The 11,780-nt window shown below is 41.7% G+C and overlaps 1 protein-coding gene across 1 annotated transcript; it reads right to left on the reverse strand.

Moving 5' to 3' along the window:
* Nucleotides 1-8,596: 8,596 nt before the first annotated feature.
* Nucleotides 8,597-10,987, reverse strand: LOC109147561 (protein FAR1-RELATED SEQUENCE 5-like). The gene is made up of 2 exons (XM_019295157.1): nucleotides 10,203-10,987; nucleotides 8,597-10,001 (listed from the first exon to the last, which is right to left on the reverse strand). The coding sequence occupies exons 1-2, from the start codon at nucleotides 10,985-10,987 to the stop codon at nucleotides 8,597-8,599; spliced, it is 2,190 nt and encodes a 729-aa protein (XP_019150702.1).
* Nucleotides 10,988-11,780: the final 793 nt, after the last annotated feature.

Below are 11,780 nucleotides of genomic sequence, written 5' to 3' on the forward strand. Positions count from 1 at the left end.
AATGTGGTCCACCATGGATCGTGGATCCTTGCCTAAACTAGAGTTTTAAGCCTATTAGGAATAAAGAGAGTAAACGTTTTACCAATCAGATTCTAATTAGGAGCCCTAGACCTAATTATCTATTAGGAACAAAGAAAGTAGACTTTTACTATTCAGATTATGATTAGGATTCCTGATGCTATAAATAAGAGATTAGAAAGCATTAGAACCCTTACCACCATAGTTATATTACACAAAAGTATTCCCAAGGGGTTCCCCACCACCAAGCCTAGGGAGGTGAATCGGATGGAAATTTTAGGGAAGAACCTTAATAACCAAGGGAGGATTAATTAAGGCTAAGAGGTAACCCATGTCTCAACAAAACCTAATTTCCTTGCTATAATCTTCTTCTTTGGCTCCTTCTATATGCTTGTGTCTTGATGAAATCTTCTATGATAGTTATGATAGGATCTTGATGATTGATGAGATGATTTTATGTGTGATCTTGATGATCTTGATGATGATAAGAGGATCTTGATGATTGTGTGATGTTCTTGACAAATCTTGATATTGAAAATGAACTATGATCTTGATGATTTGAATGGGATTAGAGCCCTAGGTTAAATTGGGAATTTTATATTGTGATGTTCTTGGTATATATTTGGGTGGGATTTCGCATGTTCGGGTGTCAATTATATTTAGAAGTCATGCTAGGATATGTTCAATATAATTCTTGGTTTTGATCCATTATTTGTCTACGTGGTATCGTCGTTTGTGTTTAAAAGTGTCGAAACATGGTTTCGGGTTCCATGAAAGATCCCGGGACCCAAGAATTGAAAAAGAGTCAGTGGGGGGTAGGTGGGGGGTAGGGGAACTCACCACCTACCCGCTGCCCCATTTGGGCGTCGCCGGCAGCGGGCAGCCGACGGGCAGGCGGTTGCCCGCCGGGCACCCGCTGCCCGGTTTCTCGCCGCCGGCCACCCGCTGGTTTTCCCACTTCGAGATGGTGGTTTCCTCCGTTTGATGTTTCTCGAGCCCTCATGGTGTCCCAACAGACTCTGTTTATCGTGCCTAAGTCTAGTTTGATGTTTCGGGTACCGTTCATAGGATAAAAGAGTCTTGTGTATCGCATGCTAGTTGAATTGGTATCCCGTTGGCCTAGGTGAAGGAAGTATGAACCCCTTAGGATTATTCCTAGTATGTGGACGACCACGCATAGGTTTCATTATACGTTTTCTCCCCTTTCCCAATGTGTTAATATGGGTTGCATGTGCTTGCAATGTGTTATGTGTGCATGATACCTCAATTTTGTTGCGATCAAATTGGTTATACCTGAGCTGCGGTTTAGAAGCTGGCTGCGGTCAGAAATACACTTTTGGGCTGCGGTCCACCGTTTGGTTGCGATCAAACATTTTACATGAGCTGCGGTTCATAATCTGGTTGTGATAAAAAATATACTCTTGGGCGGTCCACTATTTTGTTGCGATCAAACATTATGATGAGATGCGGTTCATAAGTCGGTTGCGATCAACCCCTTCGTGTTGCGATACGAGGCAGGGTGCTGCGGGGCCGTGTTAGCGCTATATACGCTGACCCTCACGTATGGGCATGCGATTGGTCCTATGGCACCACCAAAGTGTGCTTATGTGATTGAGATGATGATTGGATAAAGATACGAATGACGTGAAATAATCTTGTGACCTTAGGATATATGCTTGTATCTTTATATGCATGATTATATCTGTTGAATGTGCTTGTCCCTACTTGATTGAGTCTATTCCTGGTTTTAAGGCTAGAGTCTCCTAAGTATATATCTTCCGGCTTCAAAATGGTTTTCCTATATATATATATGTATATATTATATGTATATATATATATATATGTATATATATATATGTATATATATATATGTATATATATATATATATATATATATATATATATATATATATATATATATATATATATATATACATATATATACATATATACATATACATATATATACATATATATATATATATATATATACATATATATATACATATACATATATATACATATATATATATATATATATATATATATATATATATATATATATATATATATATATATAGAATTTGATTCATGTGAAAACACCTCTTAAAATAAAAACGTGTGGACTATTTTAGAGCGTTGGATGATGCGGTTGAATGGCTCAGATTTGGGCGTGCATCCATCTACTTTTTTGGGTGTTTTTATTTTAAGAAGGGTATTAATGTATTTTTGGTTGGAGAGTCCTTGTCAGATTGGCTTTCAAACACACGCGCAAGGTGGAGAATTTTCCTTTTCTTCCGGTCTTCTCTTGTCGTGCGTGGGGAGTGCGTCGAAGAGGTGCGAAAATCGCGTTGCCTTCTCTCCTTCTCGTTTTCGATCTTCATTCGCACGTTGTCATGGTTGTTGGTGGGGACCGCGACACGTTGAAGAGGGGGGGGACCACCGGATGTCGGCCGAGGTTAGTCCTCTTTTTTTTTTTTTTTTTTTTTTTTTTTCTATACTGTTTTCGGCCTTGTTTTCTGTTCAAGTTTTGGGGGTTTGTTGTTTGGTGGTTGGTAGGTGTGGATTGGGGTGGGGGGCTATGTCTTTTTGCCCGATTTTGTGTTTAATTTTTGCATCTAGGGTTTGTTTTTGTACTGGTTTGTAGGGGTATGGCGGGATGGGTTTTGGGGTTTGTTTGTTTGTTTCCGGGCGGTGGGGATTTTGGTGGCTGGGTGGGGTGGCTGTGGGCGTTTTTCTGGCCGGAAGGGTGTTCTTTTGTTTTTCCGGCCGGCAGTTCTCGTTGCTGTTGTTTTTTTTTTTTTTTTTTTTTTTTAAATGTATGCTTGTTCGTATGTTATAACCACACCCTTATGAGTCTCTCTCGTTTGCAATAGCTTCTCACCGCGATATTAGATTCCATTTCAGCTTTCCTGCTAACTGTGTGAATTAACAAACAAAGAGCAGTATAATAAAACATCTTTTTGCTAACCGTGTGAATTAACAAAGAAAGAGCAGTATACTAAAACATCTTTCTGCTTCATGTGTCAATTAACAATGAAAGAGCAGTATAATGCGCAGTAATAATTGTAATTGAGGGGACTAATTATAATTGACTTAAGGTGGTCCGAATCAATTAAGTTCGCATAAATAACAAGGTTAAAATAGTAAGAGAAATAAATGTAGTAATTTTTTTTTGGATTCGGAAGGGGTGTTTATTATTCATCCGGCCGGGCAGATTTTGTCTCTGTTTTTTTTTTTTTTTTTTTTTTTTTTTTTTGTTAGGGGTTTTGCTTAAATGTTTGTGGAATGAGGTGTGGATTACTATGTTTTATGTTGAGTCTAGATTAAACTAGTGTGGCATGCTGTTTATTAGTAGTTGAGATTATTTGGTACATATCCTTATATCTTGAGTATCCTATATAGTGTTTTGCATTTAAACTAGTGTGGCATGATAGGTGTATTCTATTTGATGGTGTATAGTAGTTTCTTTTTGTATTTTACTGCATTTCAGTTTTTTATTTTGTTGTTACTTGTTTTGTTGTCGGTTGTTATAATTGTGCCGGCTTTAATTGTTGTTAGTTGTTCGATGGTCGGATGATTATTTGTTTTCCAAATCAGGAAATTTTGGTGGGGGGGGGGGGGTGTGGGTGATGTTTCTGCCGGGATTGTGGGTGTGTGGTTTTGTATTGTGATTGATGTGGCTGGGTGTGGTGCTGAAGGTGTGTGGGTTGGTGTGCAGGGTTGCGTAGTGAGTAGTGTTGTTCTTTTTTCTGCAGGTAAGAAGCTTAAGGGGTTGTAGGGTGTTCCTGGGGTTGGCGTGGGGTGTGCGACTGATGATGACTTCGTTTCGCCACCGTTGGCGTTCTTGGCTAGGTTGGAGCAAGACCCGCTGTGGAATGCTCCTGAAGATTCCTCTGGTGGTGGTGAGGAGCTTGTAGAAGAGGTTTCTGAATTTTCCACTGTTAAGTTTCAGGGGCAAACTGGTGTTCTTGTTGATGCTCTTCACGATTTGTCCGTGCGGCAAAAAAATGATATTAGGGGTTTAGGATTTGGGCATTTGCTGGATTTCAAGGTGTCTGAGTGTCCGCCGAGTCTGGTGCATTGGCTCTTGACTAATTTTGATGGGCAGACGCGGACGTTTGACTTGGGGGGTGGTAGGGCCCTTCCTGTGTATGAGCGGGATGTGGAGTTGGTGTTGGGGTTTCCGCGGGGTGAAATTGAGATGGTTAAGCGTGAGCGGGTGCATATTAGTAATATGCTGAAACATTGGAGGGGATTATTTGGGAAGGGGGGTTATGCGGTGTCGTTGTCCATGGTTGCAGACTAGGTTATTGGTGAGGTTGATGGTGGCGATTGGTTTAAAAGGAATTTTTGTATGTTGGTGCTGTCCACGTTGGTGTGTTGTATGAGCAATGGCTATGCGAATCAAATGTATTTTGATTGGTTTGATGATGTCTCTCGGATCCATGAGTTAAATTGGTGCAAGCTTCTGCTAGATTTGTTGGTGGAGACTCAGGATGCTTGGGTTAATGGCCGTCATAAATGCTTTGTGGGTCCTGCGGAGTTTGTTGCGGTATTGTTCTGTTTGTTATTTTTGTTTTTTTTTTTAATTTTGTTTTTACCGTTTTTTGTGTTATTTTCCTTATTTTGTTGTGCACATGCGTTCAGTTGTTTTATGTGGACCGTGTGTTGCCATTTGAGCGTTCCGTCCCACGGCTCGTGCCTTCGTTTCGCGGATGGACATCGGAGTTGCTTTTTGCGAGGGAGTCTGCGGAGATGGCTGCTGGTGGGTTTGGTCGTAGTGAGATCGAGCCTGCTGTTGTGGGGTTGAATGTGGACGGGGATGGCCCCGAGTATGGCCCTAAGGTTGGATTGCACAGTTGTTTGTCTTGCACTCTTTTTTGTTTTAAATTTATTTACTTCATTACTCTATGTGCGCACTGTTGGGCTTGGTTGTGCTTACAGGATTGGATTAGTCTGATGAAGGTTTGTATGCTAATGTATGTGTTCTTTTTGTGTTCACTCTAGACGTTTGAATGTGTTGTTGGGGAGGCTGCTGCTGTTGTTGCAAGTTCCGTTGCTAGCTTGGATGAGTTGTTCAAGATGGCACGTGGTAGGGTGGTGGAGGGGGAGGTTTGTCGCCGGTTTTTTGCTCCTATTCAGGCCCGGTTGCGTGCTTTGGATGTGGATTTTCGTGACATTTCTGGGGGTGGTGGCCTCAATGATATGCCTTCGTTTAGTCTTGGCTTAACTCAAGATTTTGATGTGGCGGGTCTTGAAGGTGGAGGTGTTGATGCGGTTGTTGGGGCGGTTAACGAAAATGCGGCGGAGTTTGGCGGTGATGATTCTGGGCCGGTTAATATTATTCCTTCGGTAAGGTTTTTTGTGTTTTCTGTTGTATGTGTTTGATTTTTGGCTTTGATTTTTGGTTTGTAATCTGGTGTGGGGTTTATATAAGTTGGGTGTGTGTTTCCTTGTAGGAGGGTGCGAAGGTGTGCGAGGAACCAACTGGTTTGGGGGCCTCGTGGCAGGTTTGTTTTTTTTTTTTTTTTTTTTTTTTTTTTTTTTTTTGTCAAATGCAGTTGGATGAGTTGCTCTTTTGTTTTTTTGGCTTTTCATCGTTGCGTGTTGGAGTATGCATGCTGGTGTGCTGGTGTATGCATGTTGGTGTGCTTGTCAATGTGGTCTATATGTTGGTTTATGTGTGGTTGTTTTTTTTTTTTTTTGTTTACATTTGTTCTATGCTATTGGTTGTAATATCTCTGGTTGTGTCTGTTGGGGTAGGGTATTGGAGATGTGATGGGTCCCGATTCTCGTGGTGGGGGTCAAGGTAATGTGTGTGCTGATAATGGTGGGGGGGCTGATGTTCATGGTGGGGGCACCGAATTGGCTACTGACCCTACCTCTGACGGTCCGGAGTTTTTAACGCCCACGGAGGTTTGTTTCGTTATTCTGTTCTTGCATTTTATGTTTTTCATATGTTATTGAGGGTGTGTGATTGTGGGTTGTACTTCATGTGCTTTTTTGTCTCTTATTTTCTTATGGCTGGTTTGGTGGTTGTGTTTGGTCAGGGTAATACATGTTACGGTTGTTTGTTGCGCAAGTGTGTGTTGGTGGTAGTGGTTTGACTGGCCCGACGGTTTCTGGGGGGCCGGGGTGTGCGGCTCCGGTTAAACCCGTTCGTCCTAGTAAGTCTCCTGCTTCTCATATTCCGGTCGTTGCCTCTCGCCTGCAGTACCAGTCGTTCAGCGTTAGTGAGTCTGTTACGTTTCCTGTTCCTGATGTTCCAGAAGAGGCGTTAATTGTGAATTGGTTGCTTGGGGGTTCGACTGCTGACATGTTAGTTTTGTGTGTTTGTTTCTTTGTGGTCGGTGAGTCGCGTAGTTTGTATTTTTTCGTGATTGTTTGGTGTATTTGTTGCTGTAGGGGGCGTACTATATTTTCAGTCGGTGTTAGGTCTGCGACTTGGGAGAATTTGTTATCGCTTACTCCAGGGTCACAGGTTGATTGTGCAGTTATAGATGCTTGGGCTGCGGTGCTTAATTGTTTGGAGGGTACTAAGCCTCGGTCGGCCCCGTCACGCCTTTTTGTGTCTACGGCGACCACGGTTAGTTGTAGTTCCATATATTGCATTTCAATTTATATTTCGTGGGTTTTTTGGTTTACTATTGACAGGTTTTCTGTTGTGCTTGGTTGGTCGTTTCTGTTAGCTCATTACTGTTGTTGATACGTCCCGTCTATGGGATCGGAGGGTCGTGTGGTTTCGTGAGAGGTTGCTGATGGATCTTCGTTTATCACCGTATGATAATATTACGGAGATCGATATGGTATGATTGGTGTTGTTGAGTTTGGTGGGTTTTTGATGCTTTCATCTTCTCATATTTTGCGGGGATTCTATTTTCCTGCACAGTAATTTCACTTGATATTTAATGCCTTTGTTGTGTGCAGATTTTTTTCCCGATTCTACGCCGTGGTCATTATTTCATGTTGTGCTTTGATTTTGTCCGTGGGCGGTATGAGATTATTGATAATGACTCTCATCCCGGTGCGAAGGCAGACAAGTATGGTCCTTGTGTTGATGTGTTGGTTAGTGCTCTTTGTATTACTTCCAAATGTTTTTGTTTAGTTTGTTAATATTTTTTGTATCCTTTTTGTCTTGTATCAATTGCTATAGTTTGCATATTTTTCTGATTTATGTTTTGTTTCTCCCAATTCTAGAAGGCAATCCTATTTGAGTTTTTTGAAGAGATTTCTCCTTCAAGGGCTACTGTTTGTGCTGGTGTTGAATCCAAGCGGTTGCAGATGGGATGGCGTGATTCGCAGAATAAGATTGATTCTGGTATTTTCTTAATGCGGCACATGGAGACCTTTGTTGGTCAACGGGTTCGGGAGTGGGATTGTGGCTTAGTTAAGGGAGACAGTACGGTGTTGCATAAGTTACGGCTGCGGTACATGAATGAGTTGGTCACTTCGCGGTTTAATGTGATGAGGGAAGACAACCTCGCTCGCGCTTACCAGTCGATCTCAGTTCCTCCCCCTTCCACTTAGTGCCGTTTTTTTACTTATCTTATGTTGTGTTTTTTGGTGGTGCATGTTATGCGCACACTGTTTTTGTGTTCTGCGCTTACGGTGGTTTATTTTTGCTACTTGTGCTGGCCGCACGTTTTTTGTATACTGCGCTTAACTCGTGGTTTAGTTTCGTTGTTTTTTAATTTCTGACGTGGTGCGTATATTTATTATATTAATTTTACGCGCATTTTCACAGCCGTGTGTGCTTGGTCACTGTTCTGTGTATTCATATTTTGTCTGTGTGTTCATCCTTATGTCGCATTAATTTATTCATTTCTGTTAGTGTGCACGGTGTGCTTTGTTAGTGTGTTCTGTTTTTGTTTTCCCACCTGTGCGTCCAGGAAGGGATGTGGTTGCTTATGGATTGGTGTGCGTGTTTATATTTTCCTCGTTGCGCTCAGCCTACTCTTGTATTTGGTAACTCACTTTTGTTCTTGTGCGTGTCCTTCTGCGTTGTGTGCTTGGGGGTTTTTGTTTTTTTTTTAAAATTCAATCTCCCTCGTCCAGGTGGTGTTTGTGGGCTCATGGTTCGTTGCGCACGTGGGTGTTTTGTTCGGTGCGCGCCTAATTATGCCGCTTACGTTATCTGAATTTTATTATTGTGGGCGTTCTATTTCGCTTGTTTTACCGGTGGTTAATCTATTTAGTCCTTTCCATTAAGAGTCGAATGCCTTCGTATGTGGTCGATGTTGGATCTTTGTGCGTCTTCATAGTATCCTATGGGTGTGTTGCCGACTCGCGTTACTCAATTCATTTTTGTTACTGTGCGCGTCATAGTTTTGAAGTGTGCTCCCCGGTTCGGTGTTTTATGGCTAATGGATGGTTGTGCGCATATACTTTTTATTTTTTTACCCAGAAAATAGTTATTTGCCCCCCATGCGTTGTTCGTTGGCTGTTGGGTATTTTTATGTGCGTATATAGGGCATAAAAATGTTTGTTTCATAGAAATATGTAAACATGGTTCGTAAATGTAAACATAATTATATTATTTCATCTGTTGTTGTATTCAACTACTACAATCTTTGTCTTATGCAAGTTTAGCTGGACAGGTGCGGCTGTTGTGCCCTGGGAGATCGCATATGTTGCATGTTCTTTCCTTTCTCTTTTGGTTGTTCGTGGCGGCTTTTTCTCGGTTGCTTTTGAGTCTCTTCCCACTCCCTTTGTTCTTTGCAACTTGGGGGGGTTTTATTTGTATGTCGCTCGGTTTGCTTGATCCGACTAGTCTTTCAAACACGGATTCATTGTTCATACCCTCTTGTGTTTGTTGCCTTTCGTTTTCTAGGTCCTTCTTTAGTTGTTGCAATGTTGCCAACATTTGGTCCATCTTTTCTGGCCAACCATTCACTAATCCCATGCAGTTGTAGAATTCATTCCATAGTTGATTTGCAACTTGTGTTGTTTCATTTGCCTTGGATTTGGTTGTTCTTTTTGCCCATGGGACATCATATATTGGGTGTGCACATGCGTCTCGTGTCCATCGTGGGACGATATACTGTTGTGGGATTTTTTCATACCCTTTTGTCTTCATCACTTGTAGCACATGCTTGCAGAGTAGACCGACACGATTGAATTTCTTGCATGCACACTCTATTAGCTTCGTACTTGGGATTTCTGTTACTTCAAACAGTCTTCCACCAGTTTCTTCAACTTTGTAAGTCCATATGTCACCTACGTTATTCTTGTCGGTAATGTGGCAGTTGAAGCTGGCATCCCATACCTCTTGTTGGAATTCATAGAATATATTAACGGTGTAAACTCTAGCAGCGTGCTTTTCAATACTCAGAGGGGTTTTAGTTTCAGGGTACGAACCTTCATTTTCTGCGTTGAGTTTTGATTGTCTATGCCTTTGTTCTCCAATGGCACTGTTGTATTGTGCCATAAATTCTACCAAACTGCTATGGTGGTTTGTAAATTTACCGAAGTAGTTGTTTTCTGATTCTGACCGTGATGTGGTCCTTAGTAGACCTCCCATTGGTAAGTCATTGAAGTATGCAGGTATCCACGATGCACGTGCATCGTACAGTTGGGCAAACCACCGGTGTTCTTCAAGATTGTAGTTCCTCATTAGTGTTGTCCATCTCCGCTCAAATTCATCAACCGTTAATGTGTCATCCCATACGGTGTTATTTAGTTCCTTTTTGAAGTCTGCGTTGCGCAACAATGCAACCCCCACCTTCTCCCCAACTTTTGACATGATGTGCCACATACAGAACCTATGCCTTGTTGTTGGCATAATGTGTGGTACTACTATTTTTAGTGCTGGATCTTGGTCAGTTGTAGTACATCTTGGTGTGTATTCCATTGCAGTTTTGAACTTCGTGACTAGCCACTCATATGACTCTACATCTTCTTTCGCAATCAACCCGGCCCCGAATGTTATGCACCTTTTGTGGTTATCAACCCCTGTGAAAGGGACGAACACTAACTTGTACCTGCAGTGTAAACATGATTATAATTAGTTTTAACCATACTTATAGTAAACTGCCTACTAATATTCTGCACGCTGGTGCGCACGGTGATTTTCAATGTTCAGCACGCCCTTTACCCCCTCTTAGCTGCTCACCGCGCACACCATTTATGCGTCGTATGCTCAGTAGGCGGTCAAAATATTTAAAAGCTAATACGATGTCTACCTGTTTGTACTGTATGTGGCGTCGAATGACATGACATCGCCGTAATATGCATAATTCCTTCGACATTCGGCGTCCGCCCAGAATAACCTTGTTAATTGTGCTTCTTCGTCTATGTCGAAATCGAAATAGAAGTCCGGGTTATCCTCTTTTCTTTTGAACATGTCTTCTATCACCATTTGGGCGTCGGCCTCAGCTATATAGGCCAATAGGTCCCGTCTAAAATTGCAAAAGTCGATGCATGTTGCTCCTACATCTGTAAAACTCCCCACCATCTCTTTGAACAATCTGAAAGCTTTTGTTGGTCCGATATTTGCCTTTGCACAGTGAGCCAAAAAGGTTTTGTGGCCGATGTCAAGTTGCCTATTTATCTTTAAAAAAGGTTTAGCCGCATCTGAGCATAAACAATGGGTATGTCTTAGTTGGATTGCATGTACTTTATATCCGCCTTTGTCACTCTTTGTCATTACCATGCGTGCCTTGCAGCCTATCCTGTTGGACACTCTCCGCCGTCTCTGCTTTACTGTTGAGCTATTGTTGGGTTCCTTCCGTTCAGCCTTGTAACCCTCGCGTGAGCACATGTATTTTATTGACACTTGCCCGAATCGATTCTTGCGTTTTGATCCATGCCTAACATCAAATCCGGCAACCTTAGCATACTCCTCGTAGAATTGAATTCCGTCTTCAACTGTTTTGAATCGTTGTCCTTCGAACGGTGTTTTTTCGTTTGTTGTTGGTGGTGTCCAGTATTTTGTTCCATCGTCATGTATTTCCATTTCGCATTCCATTTCGTGCTGTGCACGGTGGGCGTCACCTGCTCAACATAACATTTATATATTTCTGTTTTCGTGGAGTAATGAATGATGTGCTTCACTGCGTAATTGTGGTGCAATTTGGGGTCTATGCTATGTGCATGCTTGGTTTAATACTGTGCTACTGTCTGCCCGGCTTTCCATTTTCGTGTGCTCACATGTCCCAACATATGCACTGTAAGTACACATGTTTTTTTTATATGTGCATGTCACTATTTAACTTTGTGCTTAGTGCTTCAATTTCTGCAACTCCCGTGTGCTCGCAGTTTAATCTAGTGTGCTTATGCAGGGTTTCCCGTAACTGCTATTTGCACTGGGTTTCCCCGTTAAATTTTCATATATTTCAGACAGTAATAGCTTCCTATTCACTAATACAGTTATGCTCATACTTTTCAACAAATAACCACTGTAATGCAACCGTATATATTTCAAACAGTAATATCTTCTAATTCATGAATTCGCCCTTGCTCATACCGTTCAATGACTAAGCACGTTAATGGAACCCTAAATATTTCAAACAGTAATAGCTTCCTATTCATGAATACACTTATGCTCATATTTTTCAAATTGTAAGCACGGTGTGCTTTGCTCTATAAATAATCGTATTTCGGGGCTTACCTGGGAATGCTGTGCACGGGCTGTTCTCCATGGCCGTCTCCTTCAAATTGCGCCGGTGTCTCTTCTTTTGCACGGTGGTATGGGTTTTGCTTGTTTTTGGCCGGGATGGGAGTGTTCTATTTGAAGGAGGATGTCTAATTATACTGTAATT

Source organism: Ipomoea nil, unplaced genomic scaffold, assembly GCF_001879475.1.
Source record: "Ipomoea nil cultivar Tokyo-kokei standard unplaced genomic scaffold, Asagao_1.1 scaffold2014, whole genome shotgun sequence".
Lineage (NCBI taxonomy): Eukaryota > Viridiplantae > Streptophyta > Magnoliopsida > Solanales > Convolvulaceae > Ipomoea > Ipomoea nil.

Coding starts and splice junctions, on each gene's coding strand:
- LOC109147561 (XM_019295157.1), bottom strand. CDS start 10,987: ATGGAATGCGAAATGGAAATACATGACGATGGAACAAAATACTGGACA. Junction 10,002..10,202: donor GCCACATACAGTACAAACAG/GTAGACATCGTA, acceptor TTTACACTGCAG/GTACAAGTTAGTGTTCGTCC.